Genomic DNA, 20550 nt, shown 5'->3' with positions numbered 1-20550 from the left:
TGCCATCTCTCTCATGCACCATTGATCCTTGGACATGGTTTCCTTGTTATTTATTTGTTTTCTCTTTCATCTTCCTGCATATTTGTCCCCATACACAACCATTGCCAACAATTTAGAATTTATTTTAACATCAATCTGCATTAAAAGACAAAATGTTTCCTTCTATATCATAAATCCAAGCAGGAATGTTAGCAACTGATGGAAGCAAAAATGTTTGCATGAAACATCCAGCAAACAGAAATAATGGAAATAATTTGCTGTTAAAATTCAAACTAAATACGTCACTAGCTTGACAGGCACACGTGGGAAAGACTGATTAATTTTTATGCTGAGTAGTTTACATTTAAATTGTTGTAAAGTTGATTAAAGCAGCACCGTGTATGTTTTTGAACTAAGTATTATCTTATTTGAGATATACAAACAACTTACCTACGTTTGACAGCATTTAGAAATGAGATAAACTCACGGGTAACGACAGCGTTGTGGTCGCCACCTTTCATGTTGTACGGTAGTTTTTTTATTATTATTAATTTGTATCTTTGAAAACCACAACTTGAATCCCCCCCCCCCCCCCCCACACACACACACACACAGAAAACGTCTTTAGTAAAATCGGCATAACTTAATTTCAGCCACTTCTGTGATTTTTTTCGTCCTTCAGGAGTGAGTGGAACCATAATGCATTTTTTTCACCCTCGAACATATAAGCTCCCCTTTTTAGTAACCGCTGTGAAGTTAGTTTGAGGCTGAATATGGGATATTCGCACTCCGCTAGCGCCACTCATGGCCGGTGCATCAGCTGGGGGAAGAGGGGAAGCGAGAAGGCTGAGTGCTCTGGTTGAAGAATATGAATTACCTAGAATGACGACCCGTTCTCTGATCTGACTGTTTTTGAGAGAAGCAACAAAGCTGACCGCCCCTTAGTAGGTTCTTTGGTTTTCACTTATTACATTCACACAGCCTCATCAGTGTCCAAAAGATCATATTATACCCCCAAAATCTCAGAAAATTATATTTGTTATCATGGCCCCTTTAAATAATTTTATGGTTGTTCTCGGGTTCCCCACCAGGACAGGGAAAGTCACTTCCGTCTTCACACCTTCTTTCTGATTTCCTTCCACCACAGCTTCTAGTTTGTCGGTTATCACACCTGTCCTTTGTTTTCCTTTTACTTAATGGTTTTGCCAACTAGCTGCTTGCCGTCAGTTTTAAATGACAACTTATTGATCCTCTGTCCTGTCCATGAAGATGGGTGATCTCACAACATGTAGCTTTGCCCCCAAAAAGCCCGTGCAAGCTTTTGTTACTCATTTGACAGACCAGAGAAGTTAAAATACTCAGTTGTATTTATTTTTAATTACATGACAAACCTGTAATCAAGCATTGTCTCATTAAGCTGACTCCAATACAAAAATAATTAATTCCTCTATCTATTGTCCTGGCATAAATGGTAGTTTGGTGCTTTATAATGGCCCCTCTGCTTTGTTTTTTTCTTTTCTTGAGGTCAGCACTCTTCATAAGACATTTCAAATTGCTGTAGCAAGAACTGATTTCAATAGAGAAGCACTGTTTTCAGTCGGTAGGGAGGAATCTGCCACTTTACCTATTTTATTTCAAACCACTCACACACTTTCCCAGCATGCAGGACATTTAAGGAAAGTAGAAGTACTCGCTCCATCCTGGCCGTGTCGTTGCTAAAAGCAACAGTGCAGCTGATCAATACTTTCCAGTTAAAAAAATTCAGTTTGTTTGGATGAAGGAAAAAACAATCTAGTTTCTGTTGATAAATTGATGGCCTTAACATGCCCCTTTGTTTCATCTTGCAGCAGTAGTTAGGCTTACCAATGTGGCTCACTAGACAGCTTGCATTCCCCTTATAACTCCAAGCCAGCAAGTTTGACTCCTTAGCACTTCTCCTGCAACCTGCAACCATTTACTAAAAAACATGAACCAGGGGTAAATTTGGTACATTTTCTGATTCTGATTCCTTTGAGGATCTTTTGACGGAACTCCCTTCTTAATGGTTAAATTTCGTTTTGTCCCATAGCCAGACTGGACAACCAATTTGAAAGTCATAATGGCTCCACTAGAGTTTCCTGCAGCTTTGCACTGGCCAGGCGTTTTTTGGGTAGTATCACTTGGGGTCGTGCACCATGACCAGTCGGGTAGGTAATCCACCCAAATCACTGAGAGACCTGGGTGTAAGGAATCTTAGGAGCCGGAGCCGGTATTTCACACAACACCAAGAGTTTGTTTAAAACACTTTATTAAAAGTAAAGGTGTAGCCTCAGGGAACAGGACAGGTCGCACTGCAAGGGAGGGAGGCAGGTTAGTGGCTGTGAGTTTGCAAGGGGAAATTACAGCTACACAGGAAAAGCCACTAACCTTTACTGGATCTGTAAAGGGCGTTGAATCCAATTCAATTCATTTCAATTCATTTTTATTTATATAGCGCCAATTCATGAAACATGTCATCTCGAAGCACTTTACAACGTCAAAATCAATCATATTATACAGATTGGTCAAAAATGTCCTATATAAGGGAACCAGTTGATTGCTTCTAAGTCCCGACAAGCAGCATTCACTGCTGAAGAAGCATAGAGCCACAGGGAGAGTCGTCTGCATTGTCCATGGCTTTGCAGCAATCCCTCATACTGAGCAAGCATGAAGTGACAGTGGAAAGAAAAACCACCCATTAGCGTGAAGGAAAAACCTCTGACAGAACCGGGCTCAGTATGAACGGTCATCTGCCTCGACCGACTGGGGGTTACAGAAGGCAGAACAGAGACACAACAAGAGAAACAAAAAAGCACAGAAGCACACATTGATCCAGTAATCTGTTCTACATTAGATGGTAATAGCGGGTGATCCGTCTTCTCTGGATGATGTCACAGTTAACAGAACGCCAGACCAGGTGTACCTACTATGAAGATAAAAGAGAGAACAGAAAGTTATAAGCAGAAATGATGACAAGCAATGCATAATTGAAGAACAGTAGAACTCGATAGAGTGAGAAAAATAGATCCTGATGTCCTCCAGTAGCCTAAGCCCATAGAAGCACATCCCCATAGGTAGGTCAGGGCAACATAAGCCACTCTAGTTAGAAGCTTTGTCAAAAAGGAAAGTTTTAAGATTAGTCTTGAAAGTAGACAGGGTGTCTTTCAGAGTCCTTTCTTCTGAAGGGGGCAGGCGATATTTGAAAACACAAAGGCAGTCCAGAGTCATGCACGGAGGATGGAGGGAAGGCGGAGGCACAACAGGGAAAATGCAACGCTTCCAGTTCGAGTCCGTTTCCAAGTTCCAAAATCCAAGTTTTGTCCAAACACGATACATTTTTCTTGGGAAGTGTCAACCATCTATACATGTTTCTGTTTTGATTTGCAGTCCTTCTAGTTTTGTTTTAGTCAGACAAAAATATGCTTTAATAATAACTATCCCTACCGTCAACCTACATTCTTTACCTTGCAGACTTACATGGATTGTGTCTCTGCTTGCATTTTTCTTCTTCCTTTGAAACTCTGAGACCTTTGTTCTTCAGCTGCAGCTGACTTTGTAATTATTAGGTTTTTGTCTGAAGTGAATTTCATTCAGCTTTATATTAGCTTTTATTAGTAACACAAAAGACAGAATTCATTTTACGAAGAAAAGACAAGAAAAACAATTTACATAATATCTTTGTTGTAATAACAGCTTCAAACACAGATATCAGCAGGAGGCAACAATATAATTAAGCCTAATTAGCTCCTCTCATCGATGCTCTAGCTGCTTAATGGCAGTGCAGTTTTTTGTCCAGACTTCGAAGCTGCTCCAGGAATCCCTCGTTGGGCGAAACATTCCTGTTGGCGCTGACCGTTTTGATGGCGTCCGCCAGAGTCATGTTCTCATGGATCATCAGGTAGGCCAGAACCAAGGTAGAGGAGCGGCTGAGCCCCATCGCGCAATGGACCAAAACCTTACCTGCAGAACCATTTGAAACAAAAACACACACCCAGTGGATCACTTTTTAGTTCTGACATGGCATGCCTTTATGTTTTTTTCCCCGCATTCACAACCATGCAATCAAGGGTTTCTTGTGTCAGACATTATTCTAAATGTCCAATTTGTTACTCCTCCGTGGATTAAAAACCATGAACATCACAGAAAAGAGAGCACTCCGAACTCCAGACTCAAAGTTTTCAACAATGTTGCAACAAATGTTTCGACACACGTTAATCCCCGGTTTCTTATCGGGTCCGAGGATTAGGGAGCAGAGGAGCGCGTAATTGAACTGTCTTGGCTTGTGTGTATTTCTGCCAGGGATTACCGCAGGCCTCTCCACACACTGGAGCCCCCTGATCAGCCGGCATGTGAAAGAAGGAGGCCTCATCTTATTACTGTCATGTCAGATACTGACTTCACTTTGCATAACAGGCCATGCAGACACAGGCCACAAACATAATTGTGTAATTTCCATGTCCAATAAAAGTCTAGCTTACAAATTACCAGGGCAATCCATTTAAAACTAATTTCCCCGACAAAGGTCTAAACCCATGAGGAGATTACTGTGGGGGAAGATATTAGGTTGATATTGTGTTTAGTGTTTGATTTGCATTTTAATGAGTAATACATCTGGGGGTTGCCGCAATGGGAATTGATTGACAAATGTTTCTACAATCTGCCTCGTCTTCCCCAAGTTAACGTGTGACTGGGGGTGAGAAACACCTTAAGCGCCACGGGAGCTTCCTCACCTGCTGGCAGACTTAGAGCGTTCTTGATAAAATTGGCCGCCGGGTAAAAGAAGGGACTCAGGTCAAAGGAAGACATGTCAAAAGCTTCCACTCCATGATAAACGATGTTGGTGTCCCTGTAAAAGCCGGGTCCCGTGTTCACGTTGAATTTCCCGTCAGCAGCGTTGAGCACATGGGTGACGCGCTGAGCCTGGAGTGTCTTCTTGTCTTTAGCTGCGTACCTAAGGCAAATAAAAGGCATCTGTAAAATGATTGTTTTTAACGTTTTATCTGACAACACGATAAGTAAGTTCTCTGTAGTTACTTTAAATACGAAGGACAGGGGTGTAACAGGCTTTCACAACATCAAATATCTTGTTAAAGTGAAATCATTCTAGCGAAAAAGCCGTCTATTTGCAGTCAGCATGTGACTACCGTACTCGGCTGAAATAAATATAGGCTGCAATTATGATACGAACATGTGTGGACAAATGTTGTCATACTGTACAGCCAGAAAGCCTAAAGCTGTTAGAAGTATGAAACATAAATCTGTCTTCTTGTACAATTTTTTGTTTGTTTTCCAAAGCAGATAAGTCATTTTAAAGCACGCTCCAGTGATACAAAAGAGCCTTTTGTATCAAAACACAAAACAAAAAAAGTAATTATCAAAGCGTTCTCTGACATTTGATTTTTCAGTATTTCCATTCCACCTTGGGTTTATTTAAGTAAAAAATTTTTTAGCGTATGCCTAAATACATACACTTAAATGGCAAGGGGCGCCGGCTAAATGAGTGTGTATGTTTGATCTTAACCTTTTGGCTTCCATGTGACTTAATGCTGGTCTCTAAAGTCTTTACACTGGCCCCCTGTAGCTCAGAGACTAGACTTTAAAATACTGTTAGTTTATATATCAATGAACGTTTTAGCATCAAAATACATTAAAGACCTGCTGTTGCTTCTGGTTCTGGTAAACTGTGCATACTTAGGACCAGAACCAAACATGGAGAAGCCACATTCAGCTTCTATGCTCCACAAATCTGGAAGAAACTCCCAGAAAACTGCAAATCAGCCGAAACACTGAGTTCCTTTAAAGTCCCTCTGCTTTCAGCCCATAATAACAGGAACATTGACCAATTTATTTGATGTGTATTAATGTTTTCACCTGATACAATTTAATGTTTGTTATTGGTCTCACAACTGGTGACTGTCTCAATGTATTTATAATGTTTTAAAGCACTTTGCTGCTGCAATGTGCTATACAATTAAATTTGACTTGAAATGCTGTTAAACGTTTTTCATAAAAAAAATCTTTTTATTTCCACATTAAAAGTATTTTTAAAAGCACGGCTTATGGTTTATAAAACCTGTATTCTATTTTGTAGCATGTTCAATTTGTTTGTTTGTTTAGTATCGTTAATGCTTAAATATGTGGATATATATGTTTTGACTGATGATTTATGATCACCTTTTAGTTTCATTGTTTATGTTTTTTGTGACCGTTTCTATTTCTATATGTATATTTTGATGTGTGTTTTTTTTATATTGACGCTGTTTGGAGCTACTGTAACCTTGGATAGGACACTCCTGTCAGTTTGCTTTTAAATCTCCTTGTCCTTCCAGGTTAAATAGCGCCTTTAATAAACAGAAACTACACGAGGAGCACCAGATAATTGCACAAGCATGAAAGCCGCCATGTATGGACGAGCAAAAACTAAAGTAGACCAAAATGTTTTACAATGGCTAACAGATTCTTTTTTAAACACACTTTTATGACTGCATTGTTACACCACTAATGGATAATTCAAAACACCAACAGATGATTCCTCCTCACATGTCTCCAATATAGATCCCGGGGTAAACTTCGTCCATATGCTCGTTGCCGCCTTTCTTTGTCCACATCAGCCTGTGCAGTTCAGAAGCCGTGGGGGTCTCATACCTGCCCGCCTGCACCTCAGGGCTTGCCATGCTGTTGAGGCCTCTGGGCATATCTTGATGCTCCACTTCTGCTAGCTTCACTCTACAAGAACAGAACTGGTGATCATCTTTGTACAACAATGACTGCTGAGAAGCATGCAAGGATTACCAACCAGGCCTGCAGGGTCTATAGGGCCTGTGGGCCGTGATGTAAGGGGACCTTGGTTAAGAGTGCATCTCTGAATCCAATAGTGTTTTTCATTCGTCAACGGAACCCAGCAGACTAACCTACTTAAAATATTAAACAGCTACGGCTTAAACACTTTAGAATTAGGTAAATAACGTGTACCAGACTTAATAGTGCCGTGCAAAAGCTGATACCATTTGCACTTTTTCAGAATAAACCACAAATTGGATTTTTTTTAATTAAGATTGAATGTGATAAATCAAGACAAAATGATGCATAATTGTGAAGAGGAATGCTTTTTTAAATATTTTGTCAAATAAAATTCTGATAAGTACAGTGAGCGTTTGTATTCGGCTGTGTTTACTTGATACCCTTAAATAAAATCCTGTGGCATCAGTTGCATTTAGAGGTCACCTATTGTGTATAGAGACAGCAGCTGTGTGTCATATAACCTCTTTAATCTTTGAAGGCCGTGCTGGGGTAGGAAAAATAATATTGCAAGCTTTGACTATTTCACAGAGCTTTGTTCCACCCATCATCTGAAAATGGAAAGAATATGCTACAACTGGAAAAAAAAAAAAACCCACCAAAGTAAAAATGAATTGTACTGAATTTTATTTTTATCTTACATCTTTGTTAATTCACTCTTATCTTTGTAAAGTACCCTTTTGAGGTTTTCTCAGTAATTGGCACTATAAACATAAACCAAGCTCACTTGAAATGAGCTTAGTTTATGTTTACATAATATATACATAAACTAAGCACAATGGCATATGTATACCATGGCTTCCTTAATGAGACGCCCATGTTCACATGGCTTTTTACTCTGTACGCTTTGCCCTAAAACGCTAAATAATTTCAATAAAAACACATTATACACTCAAAATGAGCATCACTGCTCTGATGGATAGAGGCAATGTGGGGTTATAGGGGAGACTGTAAAGCGGAACATATTTTATATGCATTGATATCTAACTTTTAAATATAGCCATCAATTATGCCAATAAATTCTTTCTAAACTGGCACAGGATCACATAATTATGGGGCGAACTTATGCTGCTCTCTTTATTTTATTTATAATTCAGCAGCTCTATATGAATTTATTTATCTCCAGAGAAACAGAAAGTTTGCATTCAAGGCCTGTAAACCGCTTTTCATTTCCTGTAGGCTGATCTAACCTGTGCCTTTACAATTTGTATGCGAGGCTTCAGAGAGATTTTTTACTACACACGCTGTATACATTAGCATCAGTTTAGCCTTGTGTGCGACTGTGCTTAAGGCTGAGGCTGTACAACTGCATGCATTACTGCAGCTCCGCTTCTTGTTTGCAGACTTTCCCACGACTGGGAAGCACGCTGTGGTTCTGAGGGCTTGCAGACATTTTGTCCGCTCAGATGAGTCATTCAGACCGAGTCGGTTTCACTTTTGTTGGGCCGCCATATGGAGATGCACATCATGACGGCTTGTTGCATCTCTGCTGAATGCGTGCCGCTTAGAGGAGGTGCGTGCAAGAAGAAGCTGCCCAGTGACCCAGTGCATGCTCCATAAGGGTGTGAGCATTGAAGGTAGGGTGAAGTGAATCTTTATGCAACGCAAACCCAGAAGTACCTGCAGGCTCTTCTTTCTCCTCATTGATCTAGAAGTGCAGCCTTTTCCCTCCCTACCACAGTCAGGGGCAGAGAACTGATTTCCCTGGTGCATATGTTGAGCTTCGGCTCTGCTTTCACAGCCTTCTTCCCTCAGGCGAACCTGTCCTCCCTGCTCCACTTTTGTGTAATTAAAGACACTTTCTATGGGAAAGTGCCTGCAGTTAACATGGAGGGCAAATAAAAATGGCTTATTTTATTATTTTTTTACTTCTTCAGGCCCTTTTCTTGTTGATTTTAAGAATTGCTCTGCCTTCTTCAGCCATTCAGATGTAGTACATCTGGATTTGTGGACAAATGATTAAAAAGAAGAGAGTCTAATAATTGGTTAGCTAATCCAGGATGGATCAGTCAAGTACAAATTCACCTCATAATCCTGCACATGATGAACGTCATGTGCCTTCTTCAGATAAAACTGTGCTGTGAAAAGTATGTGCCCCCTTCAGATTTGTTTTTGTCACACTTAAATCATAAAATAACTTGTAATATCAGTTAAACATATTCAGATTAAATGTAAAAGGCAGTTTTCATACTTCAGTTAATAAGAGAGTCAACATCTTCCAACCAACTTCTCTCTGTGTCAAAATGGGTGAGCATATTTTTTGGATTCCTTTCCACAAGCGACATCTAGTCCTGATTACTGTCTGAATTGTAGCATCTAGAATCGAAAAATCCCTTAAATAAAACCCAACTAAACACATGAAGTAGCTACAAAGATTGAAAAAACAAAGACATTGTACAGGTCCTAAAGTAATTCAAAAACAAAAGTCATTAACATCTGTTCATCAGGGAAGTGTTACAAGCCACTTAAAAGGCTCTTGGACTCCAGCTAACAGCGGTGAGAGCCAATATACACATATAGAGAAGATCTGGCACAGTTGGTGAACCTTTCCAGGTGTGGCCGACCCACTAAAGCTACTAGACCTACTAAACCTTGAAAAATAACCAGGGCAGCATTCACCCTAATCCAACATGACACCCAGCTCCTGGTGCAGACTATGGCAACCCCCTGCCTTGACTACTGCAACACCCGCCTAACTGCTCTCCTAGATTTGTTTTTGTCGCACTCAAATCATAAAGTATCAGTTAGAGATAATCTGATTAAATGTAAAAATCGTTTTTTCATACTTCAGTTAATAAGCGAGTCAACATATGGTTCAGAACATATGGCATCTGGTCCCCAATTAGCCCGAAAGAGCAGACATCATCCCTCTGTTGAGCTCCACTGGCCGCCACATCAAATTCCCGTCAATGATGTTAACCTACAAAGCGTTTAACGGAACGTCTCCCATTTACTTGAATGCTTTCACAAAGGCTATCATCATGACTCGGTCACTCCAGTTGCTAGCAGCGTCAATCCAGACTCTTGTGTCGCTCCACAATGGTGCAATGACCTACCTGCTACCAGACCTCTATCTTTTGACAATTCCTGACCCGCAGTCTGCCTTCTAAGTTGCTTATTGTTAGCTTTGATATTAACTGCATTGCTATATCATCACATCTGGATACAGAGGAAAACAATGCTTCCGTCAGACCATGGAGGCTTCTTTTAAACAGGGCAGCAATGGTAGTCTAGTTTGCTCCTGGTTTGGATGTCTGGAGGTTCTTCGCTTTGGATTTGTCAATGGGAAATGTTCAGGTAGTGCAGGAAAAAAAAAAAGCAAAACTCTTTACAAAGACTACACAAAAGATCAAAACTTGTAGCGTGATGCGTGACCCCAAACAATTGGACAACAATCGCAAACGCAGATCTAAAGTCCTGGTGACTCAGTTCAGTCCTGCTGCTTTGCTGAATTTTTTTTTTTTTTTTTTTTTTTTTTTGCAAAAGAAACTCATGAAGCAGAGGTAGCCAATAAGAAATTGACTTTTAGACAACATGTGAGTCACATGACATCATGCTGCCAATGAGCTGTAGGGACCTTAAAGTTAAGGTTCTTCCTCTGTGATGCCAGAGGATTTCATAGATGTGAAATTAATGCAATCTAATAATAATCTTAACGCAACATACCGGCTAAATGATGTTTTACACATTAGAAGTTATTTTGAACCTATCATGATTTTATATCATTAAAAAAGTCTGATATTAAACTTTCTGACATAAACATCCACTATTAAAGCACACAATAACTAATTATGGATTATTTTAATAAAAAAGAAAAAAAAGGTTAGACTCCAGTGCAGCTGCAGATGTTTTTCATATAAATAAAAAAGTACAGCAATTTGGAATATCAGAAAAGCATTCATCATATTGAGGGATAAGCTTGTTCTTTTGAGAAAGATGCTTCATTCTGGCTGAACTAAAAATGAATTTTTCCTAAACGATCAATTTCAGCTGGTCAGGCAACGTGGACAGGAGAGCAAAGGGTCTGTTGGAGATGAAACGTAGGTTCACGCTACACAATACATAATCACAGTCATCATATCCCAACACACCGTACGTGCAGCAAATTTAGAAGAACAGACTGTTAGCAGACACTTGCCTTGGCTGAAATCGTCGCTTTTCATGGCCTCCCTATGCAAGAGCTACATCTAGGTCGAGAGCACCACTGTCTGTGTTCTCCTAGGTAATCCACCCTGCAACCTTTTTTGCTAATTTTAACATCTGAATCACAGCCCAAAATAATTCTGGCGTCATCCTCTGCATTCCTTAAAGGTTACCCGAGCTGGGCTGGCAGTGCAGGAGCGAGGATGGGACCAAGTGTTTTTTAATAGTGATAAGGATTGGATCGGTGCTGCTCTGCTTTGGGTTTTCTGACATTCTTCTCTTCATTCATGCGCTTTAATCAACACCTGGCCGTTTGATCGGGACAAATCTCTCTTCATTTTATTAAATTTTTTTTATGATAAATGATTGTTGTTAAATAAGAAAATACAGAAAATATATTACATTTACCTCCAAAACTCTGAACCACATCTGGCCACAAGCGAAAAATGAGAACACAGCACACAACCAATGGATGCATATATTTTATTTATCAACTGGTCGTATTTTTTCCCCCAAAAAAATTACGATATAAACACTTATATATTTAAAGAGACATCTTGACTAAATAAAATAAAAACCTATCAATATTTAATGTTGTGTGATATCTGTTCATCTAATATTGGAATGCCACTTGTAATACCTATTTTATTTTATTTTATTTTAACATGTTTTTCTTTGGACTGTGAAATTGTGACAAAGTGAATGTGCTTTCTAGGAACAAAAATGTAACATAACATTAGGAAATCGTTGCCGTAGAGCTTTGCGGCAGATGAGATGAGTGTTCGTACGTGTTGTGGGTTTGACATGTTTACAGATGATTTCATAGACTGTCAGGAGAGCTGACTCCTTTTGATGCACAGCAGTGATCAACTCAACTGCTGTGGCGAATACAACAAAGGAAATTCACACTGTTTTGGACAGATGTTGCTAATTTATTCTCTCTTTTCATAGATAAAGAGGAGCTTACTAAATAAACAATGCTTTTAAAAACACGTTTATGATTAAATTTGGTCCTTTCTGCTCTAATAAAATGTAATGCAAAATCCTAACATGATGGAAGAATGATTGAAACATAAGTAGCAGTTATGTTTGTGTGTTGTAGCTTTCCATCTTTTTTTTAACCCTTTTTTTTCTTTTCTAAAGACAATCTGTAGATTTAACGTAGCCTACTCTATAGAAATTTTTTGTCCACCGGCCAACAAGACCTCTGGACAAATATGTACACAGATCCTCTTTTCAGTTTAAAGGAGCATTGTGCAAGTTTAAAGGTTCCCAATCATGCCCTTACAATTGACCGACGTGTAAATGAAAAATGAGTTTTTCTCCATTTACTGCAGTTGCCTCTACAGGCTCCTTTATGGCGAGTTCACACACAACGCGTTTTCAGGGACAAAGTCGCCACATTTGCGTGCTTTCCCTTGCCTGACATATCACCAGCAATTCGCAGACCGCCATTATCAGCTTGTCTTCCATGTTGAATGAAAACAGCTTCGTCTCCGCTGCGGTCCTTCACCCCACGTCACAGCCACATGCAGTTCCTGATTGGTTGTCGCCACGTGACAAGACACAAAAGTTCAGATTTTTCAACTCCAGCAACTGTCGCTTCGCCTCCATCGCAGGTGTCACGTCACTGCGGCTTCGCTGCAATCGGCAAAATCGCATCTGTGTTGCTAGAAACGCGTCTGTTGTATCGCTTTCTTACCTCGAAAAACATTCCGCCTCTACTGCTGTGTTCAGATCGAACGTGATTTGAGCGTCAGGGCTGTCTGGTTTACATGCAAAGTCTATGGTGGACTTGCATCTAAGAGCACTGAGGAGCGTCGAGTGTGCTTCACGCGTCGGTTGCGACGCTTTTTCAGATATCAAGCGTCCAGGGTGTCCAAAGCTGCAGACGCTTGGAAAATCTGAATGTTTGCACGTGGATGCAGAGTGTCAACCAATCAGAGGGACTATGTGACATGTGGGGTTTCCAATGGGACAGGGCCAGAAAACGCCGGGAAGTCGGCAGTGGATGACAAACTCATTGCTGCTGTTTGTGCCCATCCTGTTATCTACGATCAGTCGAGCTATCACTACAGAGATAATAATAGAAAGGACCTTGCCTGGAGGAGGATTTGCGAGAAGGTTGGGATCTTATCGTTATCAAAACTTTTACCACGGTAAATATTCCCCTCAGTTTGAGGAAATGAACAGGGTCGCTCCTCCCTACCGAGCATTTGTGTGCATGCTTTGCTCAGACGCGTGTTTAGAGCATCAAAGATGGTCTAGACGCGTGTCTTACTTGCACAAGCATCCACGTTGAGTTATTGGACGCTGAAATCATGTTCTGTCTGAATGCAGCATAAACAAAAGACCTGTGCAGTCGCAGCGGCAGATGCTTTTCTTGTTCTCCCATACACTTTGGTGCAATTTCAACTTGTCGCCAGAGGGGGCAAACCTCTTCAAAAACTCTGGAACTCGCACTATGCTCCTTTAAGATGCTAACATGTTTTCAGTAATAACCTGAATATCCCAATATCCCAGAAAATCTGCAGTCTGGCAGAAACATTTTCAGCAGAAACATCCCGGTCCGGCGTTCTGGATCAACAGACTCCCTGACTTCTTGGTGTTAGGAAACCAAAACACCGTAAAGCTGAAAAGGTTCTAGAGGATCTGGCAGGTTTTCTTTTTCCTCGTCAGCTGAAGATCCAGATCCAGCAGCAAAGCCAGGAAGTTCCGGTTGGGATAGATGGCCCTCTTCTGGATCACTTTCTGCAGGGCCTGTTTGAGCGGGAGGTGATGGTAGATCATGAGGTAGGCCAGCACCAAAGTCGACGAGCGACTCATTCCCATGATGCAGTGCACCAGAACCTTCCCTAAAGAATAGGACAAAGAAGGGGAGAGGTGTGAGAGAAGGATTAGTGAGGCCTCAGACTTATTAATATCATACTTGACTGACCGTCTCACACTGTGCCCTTTCATTTTCCTTTTTTTTTTTCCTAGTTTGGAGCTAAAAATAGATCCGACAATTCATCATCTTTGTTCATTTGAGGTTCTTTTGCAAACAGGCCAAGTCTCTTCAATCCCAACTCATCCTCTCCTTGATAGTTTCTATGAAAGAAGTCATTGCATACTTAAATTCAGCAAGGTAAGGGACTTACTATTACGGACTGAACATACATTTGCATACCAGTACAAGCTGTGTTACATTGTGGTACCCGGTGACATTGAAAGGCTTGCAACATGTGAGTTTTTTTTTTTTTTTTTTTGTTTGGATGGTGAACTCTAGTAAGGATTTACAGAGTGAAATAAACGATTTGATGTGTAGGAATTAAAAAGCTCCATTTTGGATTGAGTACTTACCACCAGGTGACTTCAGTGCTTTATGAATGAAATCCGCTGCAGGCTGGAAGTAAACGTCCAGATCAAAGTGAGTCGAGTCATCTGCTGGAATGCCAAAATACACAAAGTCGTTGCCATAAAAGCTTTGGTTTCCTCGGCTGCCTTGCTTGGAGTGAGCAGCGTTTAACACATGGGTTATGCCTAAATTCAGCAGGACAGCCTTGTTTTGGGCTACTGCCCTAGCAAGACACAGAGACAGAGAGAGGTTCAAGGCTTGCACGAAAGCTATGCATCACAGCACAGTGGTTTTATGAATGTGACAGGCGCGTGTAAGAAAGATTATCAAAGACTACCATGAAAAAGTTAGTTTGTCAGAATGATTCAACTGAAACATATGCTCGTCTCACACATACAGACACAGATTGGCATATGTCAAGCTTGTGTTTCTGTTCATTTTGACGATCATGTTTACTGCTAATAAAAACCCAAATCTCAGCTTTTCAGAAATGAGAACAATAACAATTCTATTTTTAATACCTAAATGTTATACAGTGACCATGAAATTGGCTACATAAACATGGGGAAGACTTGAAGGTGGTCCAGCAGACTGCCTCTGACAACTTTCAGTAGAAGAGTAACGAAACGTGGTTCCTAAAGCTGAAAGCTGAAAGCTAAAAGACTGTCCACAGACTGCACCTTTTGACGGGAAATTAAGTGGAAGGAAAAGCTGTCATAGAAAAAGGTCCATAAGTACTTAGAGATTTGGAGAGCCATGTTAAATGTTCTGTTGGTCCACTTTTATTTATTTTATTTAACCTTTATTTAACCAGTAAAAAGTATCATTGAGATAAAAAAAAAACCTCTTTTACAAGAGCGTCCTGGCCAAAACAGGCAGCAGGGTTACAGACACTAATCCACAATAACAAAATAAACAATAACAAACCAGTGAAAGTATCAAATGTCAGAAGCAACAGATTTTACAATATAATTAAAAATAATCAGTTAAAACAACTACATGTTAATGTGACAGCATCTCTGACATTTAAAAGTCTTTAAAAAGACTCTAAGGAGACCAGCTCCCCCACAGTGTCTGTCCATAATGAATTACAGGCAATGAGAACCCAAAATTCAGGTTTTAGAAAATGTATATATCCCATAGATCCAAAAAGAAAAAAAAAGAAAAGAAAAATACATTTTCAATTTAGAAATTTTGGCATTTTGAAAAATATGTGTAGTACTAAGTGCATAGCCAGGGCTCCTTTTGGATGAATGACATGAAATGTCATGGAGGCAATCAGTCAGGGGGTCTGCTAAGTTTATCAAGGAAGCCCAGAGGTCAATCTGAATTCAATTATTGAGTAAGGACTCTTTAGCCAAGTGGTCGCCATGATAAGTGGTGTCCAAATAGTGCAGTCAGTAAGGAAGGAGGTATGAAAGGTAGCCCGTATGCTTCCTCCCGCGGCTAGCTTAGCCAAGGAACCCCGCAACGTCCCTTACCTGCATTAACAAGCCATAAAAATGCCACAATCCTTTGCGTGACATGACACAAAGCCCCCCTGGTGGAAATTAACGAAAATCTCCAGAGAGAAGAGAGAACGCACTTTCTAGTTAATTTTCGGATGCTATAGGCCAGGATTTGACTCTCATCATCCATGTGCGTATTTCTGTCACGTATTGACGTCAGAGTTAAAGGCTGTCCAAAATCGGTACAGCAGTCAGAAGCTCCTTTCCTCCCCGCGATAGAGTTCTTACTGTTGACCCTATGAAAGGTCAAGGAGCAGGAGCTAGGCACTATTATTAGAGGTATTTGGATGGAGCCCAGGTTGCTTTAATAGATGTTTTCAGCTTGTTTGCATTGCTTGCTTTGGTGTCTCTCTTCTTCCTCTTGAAAATACTTTTCTAAGGGATTTAGATCAGACCAGTTTGCTGGCCAGTGTAGAAGAGTGATAGCATGGTCATTAAAGCAGGTACTGGTACTCTCAGCAGTGTGGGTGTGTGCCAAGTCCTGCTGGAAAATGAAATCAGCATCCCCAAAAAGTCTTGTCAGCAGAGGTACGACAATAAATGTTCTAAATTTCCTGGAATGCGGCTGCACTGACATTAAGCTTGGAAAAAACAGAGCAGACCAGCACCAGCAGGTGACATGGTTCCTTTATTATTCATTTTATCTTCCTTAAAATTTAATTTTATTTTCTTTAGTTTATTTGTATTGGACCAGTGTACAACAAATGTCTTCTCACTGTTGTTTACAAGACAAAATGATTCTGTTTTATACAGAGAAGTATAGGGAGATTCAAATTCATTTACATACATTACAAAGCAGTCAAATGCAGTTCATTATACCAATTAACAAAACCAATTTTAATCTAAAGAAGCCCAGCTGATTATATTTATCCTTTCAGTTAACTATCCATTAATATGCTTGGGTACACAAGTCTGTGATTACTCTTTTTGTCTGCTGGACCACTATGAAGTCATTGATAGTTTCTCATGATCATGTTGGCAGCATTTCTGTAGTAATAATACTTTTTTTTTCTTTTATTGGAATAAATTAATGTTTTGTTTTCCACTTTTGTCAGCTGTAACCCACAATCATCAACTTCAACGGAAATAAATGCTTGGAATACGTCACTGAATGAGTTTTATATTTGGATTTGAATTAGCGAAATAAATTATCATTTTAATTTAGGCATTCATTTTTTTTATGGGACTCATACAGTTGCAGATTAATTCTGTGAACAAATGAATCCATACTTACACATTTCCTATGTATATATTCGGCCATACTTCATCAATTTGGTTGAGGTGTAGCTTACAGGAGTCCAAAACCTTCTGCAGGTCCTTCACAGTTAGATATTCTTTTGCCTTGTCTTTCACAGTTGGCATTTTAAGTCCGAAAGTCCGGTCTTGGATCGATTGCTGGCCAAAATGTTTGTTGGTATCAAAGCAGTGCCGGTCTTTCTCCAGCTCGGGATGATCAGTTCCAGCAGGTGCTGCCGCTGGACAGTTACCCAATTTGGTGCTTAACCTAGCGTGTAGTCTTACCCGCGCAGAGGGCAAAACAACACGCACTGCAGCAGGGGGCTCTGCTTTTCACACGCCGCCATGGGACTCTAATTTAATCAGCCTCGCTCTGTGATGAATCGTTCTATAAAGCAGTGATAATTGGGCATAATTGTGGTCAAACTGCTAAAGAGCGCTGCTTATACTGGATATAATTCAGCATTTATGAAACAGAAACACTGCGGCAACCTCATGTGGCTTGTTAACTGCTCTGTTGAAAACGTCTCAGCAAATTGGTTGGAAAAAAGGGAAGCTAACATAAGCTTTGCTGTTGGCAGCCCTTGACATGGGCTAAAGTAATTTATTAACTCTTTTATCAGGTTACGGGATCATTTCAGTCGTAGCTGTCAAAGTAAGAGAAGGAAAACTTGATCACTTCCCCATAACTCCATAAAATGGAATGATTTCACTTGTTTAGGATCATAAATGTCGATGGAATGTGTTGTAAACTGCAACAGTTGGTCAACAAATGTCTCTGGGTCCTTTTTGACCTGCATCAAGTTATCGACTGATTATTTAAAGCCAGACTTACGCTTCATATTTGTGTTTTGGGACAGAAGCTACCTGAAAAGAAGGCTCGATACAGTTGACCCATACGTGAATGTTTTATAAGTCACGATAACTGTTTCTTGGAAGAATGTTGCTACTGAGGAGCCGTCTTAAAAGAACAGGAATTCTTTGAAATAGATAATCAGCTGAATGAATGAGTTTCGCTGAATTTATGGAGCCAGAGTTGCCGTTTGTAAAAGTATTTTTCTTATTATGGCAGATTGCTACAGTTCTGGGTAAACTACAAAAGAGTAAAGGAAATAGGATATATATATATATATATATAAAATATATATATTCAAGATTCCTAATCATTTGTTGCTCTGGGCACAAAGTAAATTTATTTCTGAAATTGAAACTCTATGCCTTTGTTGCCATTTTATCCCCTGTTACTTTGTATGCAACTTGTTTATGCAACCTGTGTCAAATTTAGCCAGGTTGAGTATTTTGGAAGAAATTTAATTTCTTTGTCCATTCATGTAATGTTATTGTCTGCCACTACGTGCACAGAGGTAAAATCATCTGGTTTTTAAGAGCTGTACTAGTTAGGATCAACATGCTGGTTACCAAGAACCAATGTCCACGTCTCACATCAGTGTAAAACAAAGTGCTTTACAGCAAGACTAACAATTAACTACTAGAGGCACAAACTAAAATTACCAAATTAATGAAACATAAGGATAAGAACCTTTAATTTTATTGACATAAACTGAACAACAAAGAATTAGAAGTGAAAGAACATCCATTAATTGTCGAAGATGAAGGACTGTGGAAGCACAATAGTGTAGATTAGTGAGGAAACACTGAAGGTATATGTATACTTTATGAAAAATAAATAAATAAATAAATATAAATAACTCTGCAGGTATAAATATAGTTATCTCTCCGGTGTTTATATGCCTTAATTTTACTTTAAAACAGTCCAATTTACAACATGGAACATTGGTCTTGGTAATCAGCCCTTACGTATTGTAGGAACAAATATTTAGAAAAATTAAGCCTCTAAAATAAAAAATTTTCTCAGCTGCCTTTCAGGGTAGAAAAAAATATATACATACTTGTATTTTTCTACTCGACTTTCAAGAAAAAAAAATCTTCCATGAAGGGAAAAATACAATTTCCTTTTAAATATTTTACTATGGCATTTTATTTACTTGGATATAACTTCTTAAGTCACAAGAAAAAGAAAATTTGATCAGGATCAGAAAATGGGCCTTTTTTATTTCATTTTTTATTTTTGTTTAATTCTTTAAACTTGCCTCTCAGGGCTTCATACCAAACAGAGCAATCTGTGTCCCTTTGGTCTTTTTGAGCTTTTGGCTCTCATTCAAAATGCATTTTTGCATGCTGATGAAATACAAAATGTCATGTTTTACTGTTTTCCACAAAGTGAAGATATAATAATGCTCCCAAATATATATATATATTAAAAAAAAAATCAATTTGCTTGTTTGAGATTGGGAAAAAAAATTCGATTTTAATTGCTAAACTGGCATGTAAGGATTTTAAATGTCAGCGAGTCAGAGTTAATGAAAAATAATTAGAATTGAAATTGCTTGCCAATATTTGACTCTCCCAACTTTAGATGATACACCTCTACATAAAAAAAAAACAAAAACTTTAATTTGCTTATGTAGGATGCAAACATTGATCACTAGAACTGCATTTAAAAGTCCATGTACATTTATTATGTACTGTGATGACTGAAGTTAACCCTGGCATACAAAAACATTGTTTTTGCTGACATAATATTTCTAAGGATTTTGTAAAGGAGCATTTTGTTGTGTCCAACAGAAACAGGTGAACAACAATAGGGAGATATTCCAGAGGGTTAAATCTTGTAAAAACAATAAAACTACATCTGTTTTTTTCCACTGCTTTCCTAGTTTTTTTTGCTTAGTTTGTAACATATAAGGCCACTGTATAATCTGATGAATACTTGTCTTCAACTATATTTAGCTAATTTTAAGACTTCTTTGATCATGTCCTCTTCATTCATAAAACCTTTGATCTGAAGTAGAATTTTATTTTATTTTTTTATTTTTTTTAATATAACTTCCAAGGCAACATTCCTAGTGTTGTTTTTGGCTTTCTTACTTGACAAATGGGTTTCTGTCCAATGGCGCCACACTGCTTATTAAAGCCAATACCACCATCTGCTGACAGCTTTACGAAGCCTGGCTTATTTGCTCAAAACCAGCCAACAGGTGACAACTCAAATGTTTGCTTGATACTTGTTGAATGGTATAGCTTCTTAAACTGGGTTCCCTGATGTGACATAAACTGAGGAAACACAACCATCAACTACATTCAAAGACTGGAGACTAGAGCTAGAGACGCAGCTTATTGATGGTCATCATCACAAAAAAATCATAACCTGCAAGGAGTGAAGCCACTAGTCAACAATAACTTCTCATTCTAAAATATTTTTTTTCCTTTAGTGATAACAAAGATTCTCAAAATGATTTGTAATTAAAACATTTAATTTAACAGTTAAACGTCTGAATCTTTTGGAGAAAATAAGGCACTGAGGAGAAACTGGGTTTGTTCAAGGTAAAATATTGAATCAATGAATACCTTGCAGACTGATCTGACTCTGGAGGAGTTTCTTTTCAAGTAAGTAATTTTGCCTTATTTGAGTTTTAAAATTAATTTTGTCCAAAGGCGAGTTGATTTTAC

At 39.1% G+C, this 20550-nt stretch overlaps 1 protein-coding gene and 1 long non-coding RNA gene across 3 annotated transcripts; both read right to left on the bottom strand.

Moving 5' to 3' along the window:
- Positions 1-3656: 3656 nt before the first annotated feature.
- LOC105928245 (dual specificity protein phosphatase 13) lies at positions 3657-17290 on the bottom strand. 2 transcript variants are annotated; one of them, XM_036141918.1, is made up of 4 exons: positions 17018-17290; positions 6538-6723; positions 4728-4948; positions 3657-3957 (listed from the first exon to the last, which is right to left on the bottom strand). In XM_036141918.1, exons 1-4 carry the CDS (start codon positions 17143-17145, stop codon positions 3767-3769), a joined length of 726 nt encoding a protein of 241 aa, XP_035997811.1. In that variant the 5' UTR covers positions 17146-17290; the 3' UTR covers positions 3657-3766. The 2 variants fall into 2 exon arrangements, with proteins under 2 accessions (XP_035997811.1, XP_012720866.2); XM_012865412.3 differs by lacking the exon at positions 17018-17290 and adding an exon at positions 10934-11185.
- LOC118564342 lies at positions 13701-14373 on the bottom strand. The gene is made up of 4 exons (XR_004931782.1): positions 14281-14373; positions 14108-14202; positions 13877-14028; positions 13701-13793 (listed from the first exon to the last, which is right to left on the bottom strand). It is a non-coding gene; the product is annotated as an uncharacterized LOC118564342 (long non-coding RNA).
- Positions 17291-20550: the final 3260 nt, after the last annotated feature.

This window comes from Fundulus heteroclitus, chromosome 10 (assembly GCF_011125445.2).
Source record: "Fundulus heteroclitus isolate FHET01 chromosome 10, MU-UCD_Fhet_4.1, whole genome shotgun sequence".
Taxonomy (NCBI): domain Eukaryota; kingdom Metazoa; phylum Chordata; class Actinopteri; order Cyprinodontiformes; family Fundulidae; genus Fundulus; species Fundulus heteroclitus.
The sequence above is the reverse complement of the archived record's forward strand: the minus strand, read 5'-3'. Positions and strand labels throughout refer to the sequence as shown.

Excerpts from the sequence above, each read along its gene's own strand:
- LOC105928245 (XM_036141918.1), bottom strand. The coding sequence starts at position 17,145 with ATGCCAACTGTGAAAGACAAGGCAAAAGAATATCTAACTGTGAAGGAC. Across the intron at positions 6,724-17,017 it reads AATATATACATAGGAAATGT|AGTGAAGCTAGCAGAAGTGG; the intron begins GTAAGTATGGAT and ends CTGTTCTTGTAG. Across the intron at positions 4,949-6,537 it reads GGGATCTATATTGGAGACAT|GTACGCAGCTAAAGACAAGA; the intron begins GTGAGGAGGAAT and ends TATTTGCCTTAG.